Raw genomic sequence first — 24,096 nt, 5'->3', positions numbered from 1 at the left:
TCATAACTGTTGTTGGCCACTTAATTTTTTCTTTTATCTATTCCATTTATAACACCATTTATAAACCCGAGAAGCACAGTCCTGTTTCCATTAATGACAGTGGTGACACCTCCGTGGACTTCAACAGGAGCAAGACCTAGCAGAGTAAAATATTGGATTCTTGAGTTCTGATGTAAAGACTACTAGTCTCATTCCATTAAACCCTGGTTAGAGTAGGATTTTATTTGAACATGACAAATATGGGTTGTGTGAATTAAACTTCTAGATCCTAACATATGTGCTTTCTGATGAATAAACAGGGCAAAGGTCACAGCTGTTCAGCAGGCAAAAGAAGACAAATGGGAGAAAACCAAACAATCTCTTATTGTTCATATCTCAGTTCCTTTTTCATTCATTTTGCATAATAGTTACAATTGTAAGCACTGAAAAAAAAATACATATGTTTCACTTACCCTGAAAGTGCAGTAAAAGCAGATAAGAACAACTGAAGTTACTTCTAATAATTATTCATTCAAATCTGAATACAGATGAATGGTTCAATGAAATACATAAGGGTTTGTGACAAAGAAAATATTGAAAGACATCAGGGAATGTGCTGAGAACTGATCTTGCACCCACTGTCATCAAAATCAAAACTCCTGTTTGACTTCAATTGGAGCAGAAGCAGGCCTAAATTTGTTTAATTTGATTCATTTTTTTTAATGTAAGTGTGACCTCTTCCCTCATCAAAAAATCGCTGATAGAGAAATTCATGGAGGATAGGTCCATCAATGACTATTAGCCAGGATGGGCCAGGATGGTGTCCCTATCTTCTGTTTGCCAGAAGCTGGGAATGGGTGATCACTTGATGATTACCTGTTCTGTTGATTCCCTCTGGGGCACCTGGCATTGGCCACTGTTGGAAGACAAGATACTGGGCTAGATGGACCTTTGGTGTGACCCAGTATGGCCGTTCTTATGTTCTTAATCAAGATTGTGTAAAACAACGTGAAAAGGCCAAAAAAGTCATTTTGGAAAAAGTCATAATTATAAGTGGTTTTAAAAATGAAAAACAATCATAAAAAATTTCAGGGTTGTTTACTTTTAACAAGATTTGAAACTGACTCATTTTTTTCAAAAGTTTTATCAAGATTTATATTAAAATCATTATCAAAATGGTTATCAAAAATTTTCATTTACTGAGAATTGAGTAATTAGTAAACAAATTTTCTACAACCATTTCTGTAAAGATTTAAATATTTTGACAATGATTTTGATAACATTTTGATATAATTTTCACAAAATATAAATTTTTAAAAAGTCAACAGTTTTTCATGAATATTTTTGTTTTGTTTTTTTAAATGTATACGATGTAGTGCATAATGAATGTTTCAGAAGCCAAGTAGCTAGTTACTGTGCTAGCAACCTTGATGTAGTTTATGCGATGTATAGTAATATTTTTTTTAAATGTGTATTTCAGGCACAGAGCATATTTTATCTGCTCCCAGCCATTGACACAAACTTTGACCAGACTGAGGTACAGGCAGACTATATCCAACCCACACCATATACTAACAGTCTAGCACAGATCCTGTCAGTAACAGGTTGGTGAGGCAACAGTATTACGAGATTTAGAAAGGTGCCCGGCCTATTGAGCTGCAGGCTATGAATTAGTAAAGCATTGTTCTCCATCTAGAATTTTATAGACACTATCTGCCATTCAAAACCATACAAAAGCTGTGGAAGCTAAACTAGGATCCAGACTAGTTGTCGCTGGGAGCAATATCTTCTGAAACACCTGCAGATGCAGCATGGAGTATCAGAGAGGAATCCTTGGCTAGAGCTCACAACAACTAAATGGGAGACAGATAGAAGAATGGAATAAAAGGAGAGAGAGAGAAAAAACAGACTATCCACAGTAGGTATCCACCAGATTCTGAGAATGAGATTGAATCCAGACAAGGCTGAGATAATAGTGGTACAGTGGGGAAACAAACCAGAAACACTGGCTGTGTTATAATGTCACCCTTAATTGAGATAGTGTGTCCATCAACTGTTTCAAAGGTCCACAAAAACAAGGGCTATTCCTGGGTGTTCAGATAACAGCCATAGCCACGAATACTTTTTCCTTTCTGTGCCTGATGAAGAGTACCATTTCTGTCAGATGCAGACCTTGCTACAACTGCCCATATGTTTCCCACCTTGAGACTGCTAGATCAGTGTAAGATGCTGTCTGCCTTGAGACCACTCAAAACGAGAAATCAGTGCAAAATGTTTAGGTGGCATTTCATGCAGAGCACATGATTGCACCATTGCTCTGTAATCTGCACTGGCTACTGAATATGTTCCAAATATATATCAAGGTGTTAATTTTGACATGTAAAGACCTAAATGGTTTGGAACCTGATTACCCAAGAGACCAGATCTCTCTCCACATGATACTTTACAGCTCTGATTAGCAGAGATTTTTAAATGAGAGCTTCTTCTGCTCAAATGAGAGGGGACTGTCAACAGGATATTTTCCATGAAGGCCCACTGACTCTGGACTTTGCGCTGTGCCTCAATTCAGCAGACCCCAGATTTGTTAACCTTCTGACTACACTGCAATGCCCATCTGCTGTCCCAGGATTGTGATATGGTACTTTTGATAGATGATGGAAATTGAATGAGATTATTATCATTATTTATTTTTGGATGATAATAATGTCTAGTTGGCAGCCGCTATCAAGGGGAGTGCCCCAGGGGCCTGGGGCCATTTTTGTTCAACATCTTTATTAATGATCTGGATGATGGGATTAAATGCACCCTCAGCAAGTTTGCAGATGACAATAAACTGGGGGGAGGGGTAGATATGCTGGAAGGTAGGGATAGGGTCCAGAGTGACCTAGACAAATTGGAGGATTGGGCCAAAAGAAATCTGATGCGGTTCAACAAGGACAAGTGCAGAGTCCTACACTTAAGAAGGAAGAATCCCATGCACAACTACAGGCTGGGGACGAACTGGCTAAGCAGCAGTTCTGCAGAAAAGGACCTGGGGATTACAGTGGATGAGAAGCTGGATATGAGTCAGCAGTGTGCGTTCGTTGCCAAGAAGGCCAACGGCACTGTATTAGTAGGAGCTATATTAGTAGGAGCATTGCCAGTAAGATCCAGGGAAGTGATTATTCCCCTCTATTTGAACTGGTGAGGCCACACCTGGAGTATTGCGTCCAGTTTTGGTCCCCCCACTACAGAAGGGATGTGGACAAATTGGAGAGAGTCCAGCAGAGGGCAACGAAAATGATTAGGGGACTGGGGCACATGATTTATGAGGAGAGGCTGAGGGAACTGCTGTTAGTTAGCCTGCAGAAGAGAAGAGTGAGGGGGGATTTGATAGCAGCCTTCAACTACCTGAAGGGGGATTCCATAGAGGATGGAGCTAGGCTGTTCTCAGTGGTGGCAGATGACAGAACAAGAAGCAATGATCTCAAATTGCAGTGGGGGAGGTCTAGGTTGGATATTAGGAAATACTGTTTCACTAGGCGGGTGGTGAAGCATTGGCATGGGTTACCTAGGGAGGTGGTGGAATCTCCATCCTTAGAGGTTTTTAAAGCCCGGCTCGACAAAGCCTTCGCTGGGATGATTTAGTTGGTGTTGGTCCTTCTTTGAGCAGGGGATTGGACTAGATGACCTCCTGAGGTCTCTTCCAACCATAATATTCTATGATTTTATGATTCAATGATTTTGACCCAGGGAATCCCCCAATGCCAAGTGGCTCAGGGCACACCATTACATAACTCAAATCAGGCCTCACTCTCTCATTGCCCCAACACACAGTTGTCTTAATCTGTATCTAAAAGGTGTCATGAGGTATCATATGCAAACTGGTAATATACTGGTCACTAATATGTGTGTGATGTATAACGATATACATGTTATACAGTGTATAACAATTAGAGATTTGTAATGAAAATATATTCTTAAAAGATGTTTTGCAAGCAGTGTATTCTAGACCAGTGCTTTTCAAACTTTTTTCTGGCGACTCAGTTGAAGAAAACTGTTGATGCCCATGTCCCAACGGAGCTGGGGATGAGGGCTTTGGGGTGTGGGAGGGGCTCAGGGCTGGGGCAGAGGGTTGGGGTGCAGGGGTTAGGGCTGTGGGGTGGGGCCAGGAATGAGGGGTTCAGGGTTTGGGAGGGGGCTAAGGGCTGGGGCAAGGGGTTGCTTCTGGGAGGGGATCAGGACTCTGGGCTGGGGGTGCAGGCTCTTGGGTGGGGCCAGAAATGAGGGGTTTGGGGTGCAGGAAGAGGCTCTGGGTTTGGGGGGCTCAGGGCTGGGAAAGGGGATGGGGATGCAGGGTTGGGGCATGGGATTACCTCGGGTGGCTCCTGGTCAGCAGCGCAGTGGGGATGCTAAGGCAGCCTTCCTGCCTGTCCTTGCACTGCGGACTGCACTGCACCCCAGAAGCAGATCTGGCTCCTAGGTGGAGGCACACAAGTGGCTCCTTATGGCTCTCGCCCGCAGGCACCACCGCCCCAGCTCCCATTGGTCGGTTCCTGGCCTATGGGAGTGTGGAGCCGGTGCTCGGGGTGGGAGCAGTGCACATAGCCCTGTGTCCCCCTCCCCCCCACCCCACCTGGGAGCCAGACCTGCTGCTGGCCGCTTCCAGGGCGCAGTGCGGTGTCAGAACAGGGAGGAACTAGCCTGTCTTAGCCAGGCAGCACCACCGATGGGACTTTTAATGGCCCGGTCAGCAGTACTGACCAAAGCCGCCTTACATTCCACAACCCAGTACTGGGTCGTAAACCACTGTTCTAGACAAAGGTATGTTGTTTTCCTGTGTCTCCAGTATAAATTGAGCCAGGTAACACCTCAGAGGACAACGAGAAGTACATCCATACAAAAGATAATCAAAACCATCAAACTAACACAGTGGGGGAGAAGGCTGCTTAACAATCACGATGGGGGATGGAGCCTGCACCCTCAGGAAACCTTCCTGCATCTTGAAGCAGACACTATAGACTTTGGGAAATGCAAGCAAAGGCAGAAAGCCATTTTGGCATCCATCACTGGACAGACAAAAGAGGCCAGAGCTCTTGTAATCTGAGAAAGACGGATCCTTCAGCTAAGGGGGTAGAAGTCTCTGGGAACTGACTATAGGTGAGAAACCTGCTTAGACAAAGATTGCAACTTGCTGAAGTTAAGTTTTAGCCACCAGATAGCACATTTTGTTTTGTTTTACTTGTAACCATAACTGTGTTTTCTATTCTTATTGCCACTTAAGTATCTGTTCTCTGTTAATAAACTCACCTTGTTTTATTACAAAACCATCTCAGTGCTGTGTATTAAACTGAAGGGTGGATCCTCAGTTAAACTAACAGGCAGAGGACTTCATAACTTCTATGAGTATCCAGTGAGAGAGACTGGACATTGCAGGGGAGACTCAGGATTGGAAGGGCTGTTGGTGTCACCCTGCAAGGAGAAACTAGGCTGGTGAAAACCAGGATGAGGCCACTGTGCTGTGAGCAGGCTGCTGGTATCAGGACTCTGAGCCAAAGCTTCACAATACAAGCACTCAGGACTACAGGGCAGGTAGTGATAGAGCCCCTTACTGGTCTGGGTGAACCCCCAAAGCATCACAGTGATATTCTTCTGTTTGTTTGGGCAGTTCATTTCTGTCATAATTTTTTAATTGTTGTTGAGCACCTATACATGCTTTACAAATTGACATAAATATTTGAAAGAATAGTATACGTTTTAATGTTTTCATTAAACTAAATACAGAAAATATCAATTTCCCTTTGAGCTCTCGTGCATGTTTAATTTTATAATAACATTTCTTAGACTAATTCTAGAGAAAACAGCAAAAAATATTGTGTTTGTTTATAAATGTCATGGGAATAAGATTACGTTTTATCATAACATATTTTACTTTAATTTTTTCTACTAGGCCTTTATGACAAAGTATTTTAAGAATCAATTATTGTATCATCAAAAATGCAATTTATTATTAAGAAAGACTAACAACCTTTCTAGCAGTTTATTACTTCACATTAAATATTTATTAGGAAAAAAATTAGAAGTAGTAAGCACATTTCATTTCAATAATAATGAATAAAAGTATAATTGAAGTTCATTTTTACAAGATAGAACTAGGAATGCTTATTAAAATTGACATTTGAAGCCTGGACCTTCAGCATTGCAGCACAGATTGTTACTACTTGAACTACAGGACTAATAACATTAGTAGTCAGCAGGAGAAGGCTGTTTTGGGGGGAAGGGGTGGAAAGCGGTGCAGCTAGGTCTGGGAAATGGTTGCAAGAAGCTAACCCTGATGTGATTTGCTCCCTCTTCCCTTCCCCATACACCCCGCCTGGGAATTGGGAATTTGGGGGAGCTGCCACCCTGGAGACTGGAGGAAGAGGGAAACTGGACCACTGATGCTATTGCTAGGTGTGCTACAGCTGCTTTGGTAGCAACCTGTGACCCCAAAGCAGCAGCATCTGCCCTCAGCCCAGTCTAGAAACAGTCAGTGATTTCATCAGCACAGCGATGCTGGAACAATTTTTATTGTGGGGGTGATGAGAGTCATTGAACCAAACTTGTTAGTCTCTAAGGTGCCACAAGTACTCCTGTTCTTTTTTTGAACCAAACTGTAAACCCTGTATCTAATTGAAACCACTTCAAGACAGGGGGTGCGGCACCCCTAGTTCCAGCACCTATGTATCAGCTGCTAAAACTGCCCTGAGGAACACACAGGAGGAATGGGAAAAGGTGACTAAATTTTATTATGATGATGTTTAAAAAAAAAGTGAACAGTACAGAGTTTAAACATATCAATTTCTGGTTATCAGGGAATAACGTACAGATTATCGAGGAGTGTGAAGTTCAGTTTAAGATCGGGTGTTGTAAGGAATACATAATCTGCAGTATCCCTGATTGGGGGTAAAAGGTTGATTGATCAAAGTACAGACATTGAGATATGAGGGTATGATGTTCATATAATGGCTATGTTCGGGTGTGGAGTATAATGAGTGGATATGATGATGATGGATTGACCCTCATTTGGTGAGATTTAATGTTCAGGGAGTTTATGGTTCTAGTTCATATGATCCAACAGAGAAAGTCTCTTGGTCCCTTTCTCGTAGTCGAAGAACAATGTCACACTATACATCATAGCCACATCTGTATGGAATTATTGCATAGGACAAAGAAAAGGCACATATAAAGGGAGCTCACCCTGACCTATGGCAAAGGTTGGCTGCAAACAGAGATGTGAGAGTCAGCACTAGGCATAAGAAGGCAAAGCAACTGCTTAAGTGCCCAAACAACTCAAGGGGACCCTGATTTAGTATTGCCACCAAAATATTGTTAATCTAAGGTATACTTTTTAACAAGTGTATCAGGATGCATTGGGCTGGGTTTTTTCCTGTGGTTTGTGGAAATAATGCAATAGGTATTTTTAGGGGGTAGGTGTGAGGAGTAAGGGCTGGCCACCAAAAATATTCCTGCTCAGCGCCCCTTCCCACAGTTGAAAATGTGAGGCCATCTAAGTTGAGGAATCTCGCTGCCATGGCACTCGGATCCATACTACACTATCTGCCTCCGCTACACAGAGAAGGGGACTGGACAATGCAAGCATACCTGGTCAAATCCAGTTTAGCTCTAGCTGCCGCCCTCCAGTCATCCCATCCCCGCCCCTCAGACCGTGCAACTGAGCACACTCCACCCCATGGCAGCATCTGCCTCATGCAATGTGCACACCCCACACCCCTCCCCGTTGCCTCCGTCCCATGCACTGTGCAAACCCTGCCCCATGCACTTTGCATACTCCGCACCCATCGCTGCCCTGCCCTTTGCACTGTACAAATCCCGCCCCGTAGCTTTCCCATGCACCGTGGACGCCCCTCCCCCATGGGGGAGATGACCGTGACGATGACTGTGAGGTGACTATACGGCCCACAGCCCCCAGCCTCCTCTCCCTACGGCTTCGGTGACATCACGAGAAGCCCCGCCCCTTCCGGTCTCTCCTTCTCTTCCTCCCCCCGCCCACCGCCGCCCGCGCGCCAGAGTGATTCCAGAGAGCGCGCGCGGCGGCCGCAGCAGCAGCGTCGTCGCTGGCTCTGAGCGGCCGCTTCGCATTCAGCCTCCTCCCTCCCCGGAACAGCGCGCGGCGGCGGCGGCATCGACCGACCGACACCAGCGCCGGTTTCTGCGCGTGCGGCGGCGCTTCCATCCGGCCCCGGAGCCTCGCGGCGCAGCAGTAGCAGCGCGAGCCGGCGCGCGTGGAGTAGGAGGATCCGCCTCTCTTCTCCCCCTCCCCCCCGCGCGGCGCGGCGCGTCTCTCTCCGCGTTGCTGCAGAAACAAAGGAGAGGAGCGGCGGCGGCGTGAGCTCCTCACCGGGCCGGGACTCGCCCCGCTCGCGCCGGGACAGCCAACCCCTCCCCCCCGCCGCCTTTGTCTGGCCGCAGCAGAACCGACCACTCGCCCGGGGCCCTCGCCAGCAGCCCCTTCGAGCAGGTCAGTGGCGCCCCGCGGCCTGTGTCTCTCCGCCGGCCGCCCTTCCTGGGTGGGGAGGGCCGAGCAGCGCGGGGGGGGGGGGGTAATTGCTCCGGCCCTTATACGGGCCAGACACCCCCGCCTGTTCCGGGGAGAAGGGCCCACGGCTCCTTAGAGCCCCGAGCAAAGGTCCCGGCCGGGGGAGGGGCAGCGAATGGGGCCCTTAGCAGTCCGATCCCCGCCGCCGGCCCTGGGGGAGTCCCCGCCCGGGCCGGGGTTCGCGGGCCGCGGCTGCTGGGAAGAACAAAGAGCCGGAAGGGGCTGGGGAGGCCGGCGGCGCTGAGCGAGCGGCTGGGCGGCGTGACTCAGGGATTTTGAGAGAGGCCCAGCAGGCCTGGGGCTGCCGGTGGCCGGGCGAGGAACAAGGCACGTTGCCGCTCTCGCGGCTGCGGCTCGAACAGCGCTTCCCCTGCGTGCCCGGCCCCTGGCGAGTGTCTTCGGCCGCGGGAGGCTGGCGGCGCCCTTCCGTTTTGTTTATTTGATTGGCTTGGCTTAATTTTGCCTTTGTCCGTTTGGATCTATATTCTCCGTGTATCTAGGGAGCGCCTCAGCTCCTCTTTCTAAAGCGCAAAATGCCCTGGGGCAGCCTGGGGTCTGGAGGAGGATGTCAGGATAAATAAAGATTTAGGTCAGCCAGCCCATTCTGCCCCATCATTGACGCAACTCCCATGGATTTTAGTATTGATTTAGATATTGCTTTGATTTTTCTGTTCTCCTTTTCCCCTCACGAAGTCCGTTTTAAAATGTGAATTTATCTGGTGTGGCTATTGCAGTTTGCTTGTGGCCTGGTCAATAAAGCACTTTTGCATGGAGAACTAAAGTTCATTGCTGCTGTTTTATGGTATTTTGTTAAGCCCACTCCAAATTCATTGTTAATTATATTATTAAAGTGCCCTTGAGTTTAGCTGTAATTCAAAACGAAATACCTCCTATATAGTCTTTAGCTGCTTACTATACTGTAGTATTTTCCTGCCCTTGTTTAACTTGTATAACTAGCAGCTATCCAGATTACTGTAATAGAATCACTAGCTGAGCTAATGCAAGTTGCAAAACCTAGTTCCTTCTGTAAAAGGAAACAGGAGGGAACAAGAACCTTAACCTTTTAATAAGTCTCTTCTTTGCATCTAAAAAGGAACAAACTGTGATATGCAGGCAAATGCTTCTGTTGAAACCACCCACCCAAAAATGCTGAGTACTGTGTATGTGTGAGCAGAAGCAGTGCAACAGCAGTCATCTTTTGGGCCTCAGATCATACTCAGCTGTTTTGTCTTTATGCTGTATGTTAAAAATGGCAATGGCTGTTTGAGATGACTAGCCCATGATGCTGCATTTTCTAAGTAGAATTTAAGAAGGTCTCCCTCTCTCTTCAGAGAGGAAGCTGTAATCATCCTGTTAATTGGATTTTATATTTCTCCATTACAGTGGGTGTATGCTTTGCTGCTTTAGTTCTGTGGGTTGTGTAGGAGTTGGCAACCTTTTGAGATATAAATAGAAGCTGATTTCAGAGGCCCCTGTTGACGAGGTTGTGTGTTTGAGCCTCTTGCTCAGCCTGTCACATTGCAGCCTTGTGACAGGCGGAAGCTAATGCATTCACCCATGTGACCTAAGCTTCTGAGAAATACTAAGGAAAGCAGGCACACATGTGATACTATTATAAGCTGGTTTTCTAAGGGAAAGACAGAACTGAATGTGTAACATTAAGTGGATGACTGCTAAATTATGGAGTCCCATCCTAGTTGGCAGCTGCTGCTATGACAAGCAAAACATTTCTGTCATAAAGAGCTTGAAACAGTTAGGTTTATGAAACCAATAGTCATTTGAATTTCCCCTTTTCATTAATCCAAAAGTACAAAGAGCATAATTTAGTTTCTGGTTGATAAATACTTATTAATGGATGATAAAGGTATATTTGTCTTCATGCTGGTGTGTGCTTTTTAAAGGAAACGTTAGTCAGGTGATACTTGGACCTGGTACAAGAAAAATGAAATGGCACAATTTCTTTAACAGTCACTAGAAAATAACAACTTGTCCTTTTTTAATTAGGGGCATATTTCTCGTAGGGAAAGAATGTGCTGACAGGAGCCATGAAAGTGCTTGTATTTACATTATATCCAAAACAACAATTAAAACCTAAAAATAGATTTAAATAGCATGTGGTAAAACATGTTTACAACATACTCATTTTTAAGAGGAGCAAATTGGAGCAATGAAGACTCATTCATGGATACTGACATGTTTAGAATTATTAAAAGGGACACCACTCACTTAAAATTAGCACTTCTATCCTCTGAATATCTAAATTGTAAAGCCTAAAATTACTATAGATTAGAAGAAAATATTTTCTGTATTTTTAGGTCATCTGGCAGCACTTTGTATAGTCCACTGTTTGTGCTGCATAGCTGATCAGTTCCATCTGCATGGGTCCTTAAAATAAATAAGAGAAGTGGTTGTAAAACCACAATTCGGTAGGAGAAGCCTATGGCAAGTGTCAAAAAGGTCTTGTACTCAAGGTACTAAACTAGAGATATAGATCAAGAGATGTCACAAACTATCTGAGTGACCTTGTGCAAGTCACCTAATTTCTTTGCTTCGATTCCAGATCTGTAAAAGGTACATGTAATTGTTCCTTTTTGCCCCTTGTTATGACTTGTCTAGTTTGTAAATTTTCTGGGTCAGGAATTGTTTCTGTGTATTTACAGTACTTGCTATAGTGGGCCCTAAATCTCCCTTGGAGCCACACAGTGATAGTTTCAGCTACTATAGTCTCTCTAAAGAAAGGCTTATCACCCTTAGGAGAGGCAGACCTTTAATTTACAGAATGTATGTTTTGGTCCATAGCAAGCACCTATGTATCAACATTTGTATATTGGGTTGCTGTGAATCTTAAACTTGTCTTTTCAAATATCCGTAATTCTCTTTGGATGTTACTACAGAGAGAGACACTAATATGGAGAGGCTGTTTTTGTCAAAATATCTAGCTCTTTTCAAGCTTTAAAAAATTCAGTGTGCCCCGAAAGGTGTATTGTTTTAAAACACAATTTTTCTAATGGCCCAGTCGAAGATTTTAATTTGCCCTGGATTTGTAGCAGATCACTTGATTATACTGTGCTCCTGTTATAATAGTGCTCTTGGGAGCCAAGGATTCATTGCTATATCAAGTTTTCTGCTAAACTCGCATTGCAGCGATAAATCACTAGTGAAGGTGAGGTATTTATTTTGTTAATTTTTGCTGTTCATGTTATGCAGAGGTGAGGACTTTTATTATCCAATGCCAGACATGCTATAAATCCATACCTTGCTATAAATTCTTGAGCCAGAGTATTTTGCTGAGCTTATGGAAATGAGTAGGCTGTGTAAATGGGTGTCTTAGCAGTCAAAGGCATTTCTTGAAAGATTTCTGTTCAAGTTTGTTGCAAATGCAATGTTTAAAGCACTGTAAAATAAATTCATGGCGTATCAGAAATGCCCACAGATCCCGAATATGGAAGATTCTGCACATATGTTCCTGCCAGTTAACATGCCGTGTCCTCTTTCATACACAAGACTACTTACTCTGTTTTGGAAATTACTTCTATTGTTAGAAGTGCATATTGAAATTGACCCACATGTCATATAAGCAGTAAAGGCAGTTTATTTGCTGTTCAGTCTGTTGATTAATAGATTATATTAATTTCCAGAGTTGATTAGTGTACACAGATTTGGTGTGGTGTATTCAGTGGATCTGACTTCTTCAGGAATAGAAATTAGCCAAAGTGAGTGACAGGTGACACACGGGAAATATTGAAATATTTTTCTTGTAGGATTTTATAAAGGTATAAAAATATCAATGCTTTCCATTACTGCAACTTTACATAACACAAATGTAGCCTTTGTTAAGAATGCTGACCTCATTTATGCTGACATCATTAGAAAAAGTAAAGATACTAATGACTGTCTTGTACAAACTGTGATCGATTTTGGTGACATGCCAACTTTTAATGCAGTTTTCTGGTTTTATTTACAGCACAGAGATGGCTCAGGAGACAAACCAGACCCCAGGGCCCATGCTGTGTAGTACCGGATGTGGATTTTATGGGAATCCTAGGACAAATGGAATGTGTTCCGTCTGCTACAAAGAACATCTTCAGCGACAGCAGAATAGTGGCAGAATCAGTCCAATGGGTAAACTTTTTTATTAGGAGAAATCATGTCTGAGAAGATGGCAGGGATTGTAGGACAAGTGTTAGAGGCAAGAACATCTGCAATGGCTATGCTGAAAACAAGCAATGATTGGGGTGGGGGTTAGCAACGAATAAAACTATTATGTTCATTTTTACATTCTGGACAACGCACTATGCTTGCTGCCCCACCCTAAGTCTCTGCTGAGCATTTGATCCATATGTTTAGATGATCGCTTTAGTTGTATTTCATTGGCATGCAGTTTTAAAGACACAAAGCAATCTAATAAAATATCAAGTAAATGGGTGAGAATAGCTGAACTAATATTATACATAAGTGTGCTTGAGTAGTTGATATTAAGTAAATGCATAGAATATAAATTAACTTTCAAATTTCTGTTGCATAGGAACAGCCAGTGGTTCAAGCAGTCCTACCTCAGACTCTGCATCAGTTCAGAGAGTAGATGCTAGCTTAAACTGTGAAGGTGCTGCTGGCAGCACATCTGACAAATTAAGGTAAGTTGTAGGATTACTGTTTTGAGGCTAAACTAAGGTAAATCTATAAAACAAATAGAGGGTTTATACTTAAAACAATCATGGCCTAGGCATACTGATATCACCTTATTGTAGTTTAGTTTTTGGAGGAATAAATAGCTGACAAACTGTGCTTGGTGGAGAACTACAATTGACCAATGCTTTGTGAACTTGATTGAAGATGTAGTGGTAGCATTTGAGAATTCTGATGTAATTGGTATATGATGATTGGCATTGGACTGTTGGATATTACAAGAACGCTTTCTTGACTCAACGTGTTTGATACCAGGGACTGGCTTGCTGCCTTCCTAAACTGTATCAGGGAGATCTCAGGGACTGGTGCTGGTGCACAGACCAGCTGTTGAGAAACACTGTTGTAGAGTGAGTGAAGTAATTATTAAAAGAAGCCTTTCATTATTTTCTTCAAATATTGTAGAAGCTACCTCTGTAATGGCAAAACAAATAGTTTAAACTGCTGAGAATTTTTAAGTAGAGTTTGGACAACACATGCATTTAGTGTAAACTCAAAACTAACATGAATTGCTTTTCTCATTGAATGTAACAGAAATGTGCCTGTTGCTGCCTTGCCCGTAACACAGCAAATGACAGAAATGAGCATTTCAAGAGAGGAAAAAGTAACACCGAAAACAGAGACAACAGAGCCAGGTGTGCCATCAAATTAACTTTGAATACAACTAGTGGCTTTTAACAGAAGTTGACAGTTTATATTACCATCTCTTCCCTCACCCATCATAACACTGTCCTGGGAACAATATTAAAAATGGAAGGTGGTGGTTCTGAATATTTGAGTATACATTGTAGTGCAGAGAAAAATAGCTGGGGCTAAATTTGATGGTTGGACATGCACACAATTCCCATTGAAGAATTTGACGAGAGCAAGTTTGGCTCTTAAACTTGCAGTTTAAAGTTTGAAACACTTAGAATGTACCCTATTGTTGTTTTAGAATTGTAAGGGAAAAGAACAGAGGGCTAAAATGGTAGAAACCGCTGTTGAAAATCTAGGAGTAGCTTTCTCAAATTTCTGTTGGCTTGTGTATTCAGTCGTATTAGAGAAGGAAATGCAGCTTTTATGGAGGATAAATAATTATTTGAGCTTACTGGCTAAACATATTTTAAGAGAATATTTCTTTTATAACTCTGTCCCAGGGCTATGTCCTTAGTTTAATGCATGTAACAGACTTGTCTGTTGAAGGACAGACTGATCAAGCACCTGTGGGTATAATTGATCCATTGTTCTTGAATTGGAGTGAATTTAACAGTTGGGCCATATTTTCATAATCCAAGTGGATACTTTAGAAGTTGTACTTTTACGTTGGGAAGGTTGCAGATACCTTACAATGGTATTATTTAAATTAAAAGAAAAGTTAAAGCATTAATCTTTTTGGTGTAGACTTGCTTTTCACAAAAAGCTACCAAGTCCTTGAACCAGTATTTTTGTTAAACTGTGACATAAAGTTGAATAATGTGTAATTTTTCTACAGCTACTAACACCAATATTGTCTCTTTTCCTTTTTCCCATTTGATGTGTCTCCTTCAAAACACTTCATTTAAATAGCTTTATAAAATTGGTGTTTGTTTTGTAAATGCTGCCTTGGTTTTACAAGAGATTTTTTTCTGTGATTCTTAAACAAAATTATCATTTTTCAAAACTGGAAAAAATCTGAAGGTTAAGAGTCACAGGAAGATTTCAGTTACTAGCCCTTTATTTCTGTGTAGGATTTGAGCTGCTTTAATGTCTTGCATTAAACTGTTTTGTATTCATACTTAGGCTCCGGCTATTTGGGATGTAAAAGACGTGCATCAGTAATATGATTCTGTGACATGGATTGATAAATACAAGTGTATTTATTGCTCTGATGCTTTTTGGGGTGTGTACAGAGTTTAAGGAGACTTTTATAAGCTATGCAAGTTTCAAATTCTCCTGTAACTCAGTTGTGTGTCTTTTAACAATGCATCTTGAGGTCATACCTGAGAGCGCCAATGAGGAAGGAAACAGTACATGTAAAATAAGGTAGTAATGACCGTGTGGCAAGTGAGTCAAATTGAAAATTCTTGTTAACAGTTAAAATTGGTTACCAAATTGCAGAAGTCATCTTTGAAACTGATAGCTTGTAAGCTTCTGATCTCCTTGGGGATGAACAGATGACTAATTGACACCAAAAACTATGCTATGCAAAACAGTACTTAAGTCTTTCTATGCTAACAGAAGCTGCTTGGAGAAAGTTGCTTATAACAATTCTTAATTTAATTACCAGGCTAATAGTAAATGCCTCTGTGGAACTCAAAACGCTGGGTTTTATTGCAGTTTAGATGGAAAGGAACAGAAATTGCATACTGGAAGTCCATGTAAATACCTGGGAAACCTTAAGTTGATCTCTTTTCCTTCCCCTCTCCCCCTCCCCCCCGGGCTTTGAAATCGTTACACTGGCATTCTTCCAGCTTTAGATCTTTAGGAAAACTATCTGCTCCAGTGTGTTTTCTGCAGTCCATATTCCTTAAACTCTACATATGGCCACTCAACGGGTATCTTAAAGCCAGTTTTGCCAGACCATAGAATCTAGCCTCTAATTTTGTTTTTATCAAGTCCTTGTATTGTGCCTACTGTAATATCTGAGCACTTTTCAAAATTAAGTAACTTATTTGTAGACTGTTCACATCTTTCTTTTCTTCCTCCATCCGGCAGCACCTAGGATTTCTTTAATTCATTCTTTCAGAACAGGAGGGGAAAAAGTCATGGGGGAAAGAGTCTGTCATGGGAAAATTGTATCAAAGAGGAAGGGCTTGCTCATCTTAAGTCATGACAAGATTTAGGTTCATTGTCATCTGCCACTCTTTAAGAGAACATCGTTGGGCAGGCTTGCTGAAAAGGCTTTGGCTGCTCCTCTCACTAATCTTGTCCTGTTTCAGTTTGGTAGTCTACAAGTATCACAGATGTTTGGAGGAATCATGATCACAAAGAAGAAAGATGTCCTCTGAACAGACTTGTTCAAAGCCCATTTAGCATTTTGAGGATAAATACTAGGACTTGATCCTTCACTTAATGGGTAGTCATTAGAGATCTGAGCACTAGTGTTGTGTCCTTCAACTTTTATTGCATGTGGATTGGTGGGTGTGCCCAAATACAACAGTCTGGTGGTCACACATGCATGGAATACTACTATGGCTTGGGTCAGACTTATACCTGACAGGATGCGATCTTCTGGCGAGCTTTAGAAAGAAGGGTGCTTTACTTGCTCCTGTTGCTATTTGGAGATCTATTATTGGATCCAAAACCACATACCATTTTGTGACCGTAGGAAAGATGGCCTCTGTTTGGAAAAAAACTTGATCTTCTCATTATTTCCCTCTATCCACCATCACTTCAATTTTCCCAAGATTGAACTTCAGCTAGCTGCTCCTCCAGAAATAAATATACCCTCAGGTACTGTGACAAGTAGTGTGGCTATTACTAGCATTTGGGATGAAGATATTTTGAGTATCGATATATTGTAGGCACTTCGGATTATGGCACCTGGCAATCTCTCCCAGAAGCTTGTAGATGTCAGAGTTGGGGAGAGAATATGTAACACTCCATAAACAGCCTATCAAGAAAGGGTAAGCAAATAGGGCTTACCTGAGTTTACATGTCCCAATCTTTCAAGCAACTGAAACTTTTATCTGTTATTTCCATCTGTTTAATTTTGTCATTCATCTAGATTGTAAACTGTTTAGGGTGGGAACTGAACATGCTATATATACTTAGCATGTTATTTTCAGATGTCTATAAGTGGTGTTTTTTAAAACAAAGTCAAAACATACCTTGTTCAGAATTACTGGGTGTGAAAGGGAACCTTAAAAAAAGACGTGTAATCATTAAAAGGGGTGGTTTGCATTAAAGTAACAGAGAGAGAGTCTTGACCCTTGTAAAACTACATTTCACTTTTGGACTTACGGTCCAAGAAAAGCTTCTTAAATGAAACTAGACTCAACCAGGACCCCAAATGTTCATGGGAGAAGCAACTGAAAACTAGCATTAGAATGAATGAGTCAGTTTAACTATGCTACCTTTACTGCTGCACTGAATTTACTGTAATACAAGAATGTCTAGGTTCAGCATAAATGTGGGTTGTTGCTCTTTTCTAAATTACTGTAGGAGTGCTTGTATAAGAAAGTGGAGAGCATTCTCATAGGCAAAGGTAACTCTTCTCTGACTGAGAATAGCGCTCATAGCAGGGAACTATGTGAACCAATGGTGGTGTGATTCAAAAATTCAGTTGCTGTTGCAGTCTTAGGCCTGACCTACAGTAGAAAATTGGATTGGCATAACTGTCACTCAAGGATGTGAAAAATCCATACCCCTGTGCAGTGTAATTAGCCTAAGTCCCTGTGTAAAGCATGCTAGGTTGACAGAATTTTTCCATCATTTTAGCTACCACCTCTTGGAGATGGATTACCTACACGACAGGAAAATCCCTCTCATTGGTGTAGGTAGTGTCTACATTGAAGCATTACTGTCTCACCTGGCTATTGTTAGATTGGAAATTGTTACAAACATTATGCATTAATCTGGATTGTGTTAATTGTGCAGTAAGTATTGTGTAGCTTAATGCTTTTAGGGTCTTTCAATTTACTTGATTTCTGAAACAAAACTTATGTACAATTTAGATTGTTTAAAGAGTAGGTGGTCACAAAGCTTTACCTATTAAACACTGGGGGGAATCTCTCAAAGGAATACTAAAAACACAACTATGCACTTGGTTTACCATGTGACCTTTAAATTTAAACTTTCCTGTATACATTGATATTCAAAGTAGGTCTTAAGTCTTACATAGCACTCACCGTGCACTTATGACACTTTCCATTCATAGTTCTTTAGGTAGGTAGGTTAAATAAAGCTCACCATTTACATGCGAAAATGGAGAGAAGGTTAAAGTGGCCATATTCCTGACTTACCAGCACTTGGTGTAATAGACACAGCTGCAGGTTTATAGCTAAAGACATCAGTATTCATATAAAATAACCTTACACGTGGTATTGTATACATTATGAATTTTGCATAGTTTCTGGGAAAGGAGTGCAGTGTCTTTGGCTGTACCTACATTCTTGAACAAATGCTTGTTGTTGAATTATTCAAAATTAATCTGGAGCTCATTTCAGTTTGCTTTATTTTTATTTTTTGCTGCTTTTCCCATAGTTGTTACTCAACCAAGTCCATCAGTATCTCAACCCAGTACTTCTCAGAATGAAGAGAGTGCTCCTGAATTGCCCAAACCAAAGAAGAACAGATGCTTCATGTGCAGAAAGAAGGTTGGCCTTACAGGTATATGAAAAGGCTTTGTCGATACTTAACAGCTTTTGTTGACTAGCATTTGCATTTACTAGTTCTCTGGATTGAACTTTTGTATTTGGTATTTTGTAGAACTCATTTTAGGTAGGAAGCATTCCAAAAATCATTGGGATGAGACCCTGTGAAACAGCTGTGTTTTTTTGAAATGCATGGAATCTTTGTTCTTCCTATATTGCTCTTAACAGAACAGTTGTAAATATTTGGTTCTTTGTAGTGACTAAGCCTTAAAATCATAATTTAGGTAGAGCTGAAAGTGACACTGCTCCCTTTTGTTTGTACAGGATTTGACTGCCGATGTGGAAACTTGTTTTGTGGACTTCACCGTTACTCTGACAAGCACAACTGCCCATATGACTACAAAGCAGAAGCTGCAGCTAAAATCAGGAAAGAAAATCCAGTTGTTGTGGCTGAAAAAATCCAGAGAATATAAACTAACCTACTTGTGAAAAGACTGACTTTGTTTTTATTTTAATATATCCTAGGAAAACATTAAAGAGCAGATGCATGGCATTTTCTTTTGATGTTCTCCAGAGTTTTACTTTAGTCTTGTCTGTCTTATTGATATTTCAGGATGTTTGGGTGTTTGTTACAGGCAGAATTGGATAGATACAGCCCTTCTAAAATGTATATGCCCTCCCCAGAATAAAATTGGATTAATTAAGACCTGCACAGGAAGCTAGAAATGCACAGAGGACAAATTGTCTAGTTCACATGTGCCAAACAAATGTGTAAAATCTGCATGTCTGCAGCAGATCTGCCTTGTAGGAATGTAATTGAGGTATACCATCTTTGGCTAGTGTTACATGCCTGTTTGGGCGGAAAAGATACACCAGAAAAAAGTTGGCAGTCTACTTCTATCATAGTTAAATCTTCTCCTATCTTTAATTTCCACAATTCATTGTTTTGAAGCAGAATGTGAGCTTACATAGAGGATCCACCTTACATAGAGGAGTGTTGGTGCCATATTTAAGATATAGTTAAAGTTGTTTAATGCAGCAGGAAAAGTGAGAAATTCTGAGACTTAAAGGGTGTGAATGATCCTGGAAATGACTACATTATATAGTTCAGAACAATCAGAGCAGGTTCCCAAAGGAAATGCCCTCTTAGAAACTTGATGAACTGGCCTGCAACAGAAGGTTTGTCTGCTTTACTCTTGCATAGCTAAAAATGTTGTGTAGCACAATGCTGTAAGATTTTTATTTACAAAAGAAAAAAAGCTATTTGATTTTAGATTTACCACAGCAGCTCTATCAAGTAACAACAATATTTTGGCATCTAAGTTGCAAAGATATTTGAGCAGTTTAATTTTTCGTGTATCTTCATGTTGGGTTCAAGAGAATAAGAGCTTTTTTTATTTAATAGTTTTTTAAATATAAGATGGCACCATTCTGCATGGAAAACCATACCCAACATAGCTGCTGTAGACTTAAGTGGTACCTGGCACCACTCTGAGGGCTGCTTTATCATTTTTAATTGTATTTGGGTGTAGGACTGTAGTGTTCTTGGGTGTATTGCATGGGCTGCATTATCTACAGCATTGTACAATAACTCTAGAAAAGGCAGTATACTTCACTGATGCTTGTCTGGTAATATCACTTCTGTGTTATAATGGAAGTTTTTTTGTGATGTATGAAACTTGTTTTTTATATAAATCAGTACAGTTTAGACTAGTGTTGTGGTAATGCCTGTTATCATCTGTAAATAGTTAACTACGTACACAAGGCGCTACTTCTGATTTTTATTGCAGTGTTCAGTCTTAGTTTTTACTTCACTATTAAAAGCATCAGGTTTTTTGCTTTAACTTTGTCCTTCAGTTCTGAGTTATTAGATATGCAAATGTGTACAGATAGTTCATATTTATGTATTGCACATAATCATGCTACCCAGCATCTATGCTATGTTGTATTATGTAAATAATAAAATCATGTACAGAGGGAAATAATTCCTTTTGTTATAGTTCATTGGGTTTTGAGTTACTGGGTAATACGAGGCTGTCTTGTGGATGGGGGAAGGGCTGCAACTTGATTCTAGATTCTGCTATGTGGGATTTTTTTTTCTGTGCCTTAAGCCTGCATATTTCTAACCTGTTTGGCTTTCATTTACCAATTTAAGATGGCTTCTTTGGGTGAGAAAAGCATAGCAGATGGAATACAAACTAATTTTCTTGATGTCCAGATAATTTCAGCAAATAACAGTAACATCATGTCTACAGGGAAGAAGGAGAGCATTAGCTGTGAACAAGTTTTTTTTTTTTTTTTTTCTTCCTGCTTTGCCTATGAATCTATTTCCAATGGATCTCTGGGACCACATAACTAGTATACTGTACAGCACCATTTTATCCAAACCTCTGAAAGCAGGAGCATTTCCACTGGGCCCCTCCCTGGGATCTATACCTAAATGTGGATTTCAAATATGGGGCTGTGAGAGTTGCCCTTCCCAGCTATGCAAAGAAGCCACAGGTTGGTGTGCATGACACATGGTAACTTGTTGGAAAGAGGCAGCCTTCACCAATGGATAAAACATGGGAACTACTTGTAATGGAAACAGATAAAAGTTGTCGTCCATCCAGCCTACTGACTCTGCATGTGCTTGCTTATTGTCACTGCTTGTTCTTATGACATGGGGAAAGGGCTTGCTCTGGAGCTTCACATGCCAAGATGAGGATAATCCATATCGGTATAAGCCAAAAGGAGCCACACTAAAGCAATGAAAAGTACCATTTCTCCAGCCCTGGAATTTAAAATAGAAAGCATGATGAGATCTGTTACCTTCTGATCCTGAGAAGTAGAGAATTGCGCATGGATATTTGAAGAGAATTCAGGTTGGGAGTTTGTGGGTAGAGAACCCTAACTATATGCCATCAAGAACAGTTTGTGAAAACATGTCAGTGATGTCATGGGTTAGTATGATTAAGGGATTATCTGAGGAAGTATGGGACACATGAATTAAATATTTCACATGAGTTTAAATTCACATGGTGTTTCTCAAAATCCCTGACAGTTATAGTTTATATCATGTCCATCCCTTTCTCAGACAAATGCCCATCCCTTTGACTTGTAAGATAACAGAGTATAGTGTGTGGGAAAGGAGTGGTATTCCCCTTCCTGTACGGTATCTGTATATTGGTATAACTGTGTCCACACTAAGGGATTCATACCACTTAAACTATAGCAGTATAGTTAAAACTGTATAGCTTTTCAATATAGACAAGCCCTTAGGGACTAGGTGGAGGCACTGGGTCTTGTATCAATGCTTCAACCTTCTGCAGATGTCTTGAGAGCTGTGGGAGCTATCTGCCTTTGACCACATGATATGAGGGCAACTGTATGCTGCTCAAGACCCATGTCTTCTAACTAATTAGCCCTTTCATAGGAACCCAGGAGCTAGGTGTAATATTTATAATAAACTTGGCACCTCAAACCCACTGGTCGATTCCTTGACTACAGTGGTTGTCTTTAATATCTTGACAGATGTCTTTGCAAGTGCTTTGTGTCACCCCAATGTGCATAGTATTCCTATGTGTTCTCTATTAAGAGCCTACTTGTCAAAGCAAACCTGTAAAGATTTTATTGGCAACAAACAGCAGCTATTGTCTTAAATTGAAAATGCAAAACAATGCTTTTTAAAAAAAAAAAAAAATCTGTCAAGTGTAAGCCTGATGCAAACTAATACAGCAGTTAATTTTGCTTTGGGGAATGGATCCATAAATTCAGTAGTGATGGGTTTGTCAGTCCTCCACACTGCTGGAAGCAGAGTCCAATATTTTTGATTGGCTGACTCACTCCAGATAACTCCTCCCACTACAGAGCCCTGCCAGAATTTCCCCTGCCTCCAATGTTGTAGCAGTGTACTCAGGTGCTCTATAGAACGACCATACCATGATTAACTTGTTTTCTTTTCCCTTTTTTTCTAGGGTCTTTTTTCTCCACTCTCCACTTCGTAATGCAGAGATATTGCCTTGGGAAGGGCCATTAAAATTCACTTCACAATTGCCTGGAGTGCCATGGGGACTCTTAGCAAGATATCCCCCAGATTAGCCTTGGTAATGGCAAAAAAGCAAAATAGGGAAAGGGCAGGGTCTGTGCTCAGCATCCTTGGCTGAGTGCATTGAAGGGGGAAAGTGTTCATTTTATTCCACTAGTTTTGATACTACTGCAGTTAGAAAGCAGGCTGCCAGCATGCCCCATAGGACAGGCCAGCAGTAACTGCAGACTAACAAGAGGCTTGGAGGGGGCAGGTATTGATATCAGGAGTTTAATCTGTGGCCACTGGCATGGACAGTGCCCCATCACCAGGTGAACTATGAAGGTCTCAGGAGCTCCAGCCTACTGATCTGACAGTCATCTTCCCTCCGCTCCACCAGCCAAAGAATTGTGATAGGGCTACATATGTTGCCAAGGACGACTCCCTCTCCCACACTACTGTGCATGTTGTGGTCAGGACATTGCCTCCATTTGTTAGGGGTGCTAACAACCAGGAGTGGCACAGAGAAATCAATTTCCTGCTATTGCCCCTTCTTCCCTTTATAGTGGGAGCATAGTGGTTATTTTGGAGTCAAAATCTTGTGCACCCCAAGTAGCCATTTTAGAATTGGTTCTTAGCCTGCCTTCTTAGTGGTCATCTTAGTGTATAGGACTTCCTTTCTGAACTCTTATGACTTTGAATCCTTGGCCCTCTCTCCTGCTAGTACTCACTTTAAGTGGAGTAAGGGTCTGTGACACAAAAACCCCTTGGAAAGGGTCCCCTGTTCTATGTGAACAACTCTCACCTCAGCCGTGAGAAATTCACTACACCAAAGGTCTTCCAGGGTATCTACAGAAAACTTGTCAAGATTCGTAATCATTGTGAGATGTATGTATAGGTAACATTTAAGGAACAATGTATTGAAAATATGCTTTATGTACTTGAAGTAGAAATTAGTCACTAGGCAATAATGTGATAGCCCATTTGGGCAAGGAGGAGTTGTCACCCCACCCTGTTTGGCTGGGGAGTGGGAGAGGGGGGGATGTAATGCAAGGTTCAATGGTTTAGCCTTGCCCAGTACTAAGACTTTGAATGAGAAACCATCAGAGGCTATGACAGACAATCAAAGCCACTTAAAGGTAAAAAAAAAAAAAGAAACTTTACAGGACAGCGGTTTGCCCAATCTGTGAATGGAAACAAAAGGTTGTTTCAATATAACACAGAGGAGAGAGAAGTATTGTGTCCATGCACTGACACATCCCCTGATGGAGCATGGTCTCCTTTTATGAACGTTTGGATCCTGAGAAACCAGCCATCTCTGCAACAGAATGAACTTTGCGGGGGGAGAGAATCTGCTTTGAGAGGGGAAAGATAACTGTTGATAAGCATTGACCTAGGTTCAAGTTTTCTGATTTTGTGTTGTATTTATAACTTTGCTTCCACCACTCTCTCATTTCTAGTTAAATCCTTCTTTAATAAACCAACTTTTGTTTTACTATAAATGCTCGCAAGTGCTGTGTAATTTAAGGGAAAACTGATAAACTGGAGCGTACACTGCTCCTTTGGCTGTAGAGGAT

General features: G+C 41.5%; 1 protein-coding gene across 2 annotated transcripts; it reads left to right on the top strand.

Annotated features, from left to right (window-relative positions):
* Positions 1-8,021: 8,021 nt before the first annotated feature.
* On the top strand, positions 8,022-23,677 carry ZFAND5 (zinc finger AN1-type containing 5). 2 transcript variants are annotated; one of them, XR_004646132.1, is made up of 7 exons: positions 8,022-8,479; positions 12,522-12,679; positions 13,083-13,191; positions 13,775-13,875; positions 18,404-18,529; positions 18,838-21,455; positions 22,470-23,677. XR_004646132.1 is itself a non-coding variant. In XM_034773677.1 (6 exons), exons 2-6 carry the CDS (start codon positions 12,529-12,531, stop codon positions 18,984-18,986), a joined length of 636 nt encoding a protein of 211 aa, XP_034629568.1. In that variant the 5' UTR covers positions 8,022-8,479; positions 12,522-12,528; the 3' UTR covers positions 18,987-23,677. The 2 variants fall into 2 exon arrangements, 1 of the variants encoding a protein (XP_034629568.1); XM_034773677.1 differs by having other exon boundaries at positions 18,838-23,677.
* Positions 23,678-24,096: the final 419 nt, after the last annotated feature.

The sequence above is a fragment of the Trachemys scripta genome, chromosome 6 (genome assembly GCF_013100865.1).
Source record: "Trachemys scripta elegans isolate TJP31775 chromosome 6, CAS_Tse_1.0, whole genome shotgun sequence".
Lineage (NCBI taxonomy): Eukaryota > Metazoa > Chordata > Testudines > Emydidae > Trachemys > Trachemys scripta.
The sequence above is the reverse complement of the archived record's forward strand: the minus strand, read 5'-3'. Positions and strand labels throughout refer to the sequence as shown.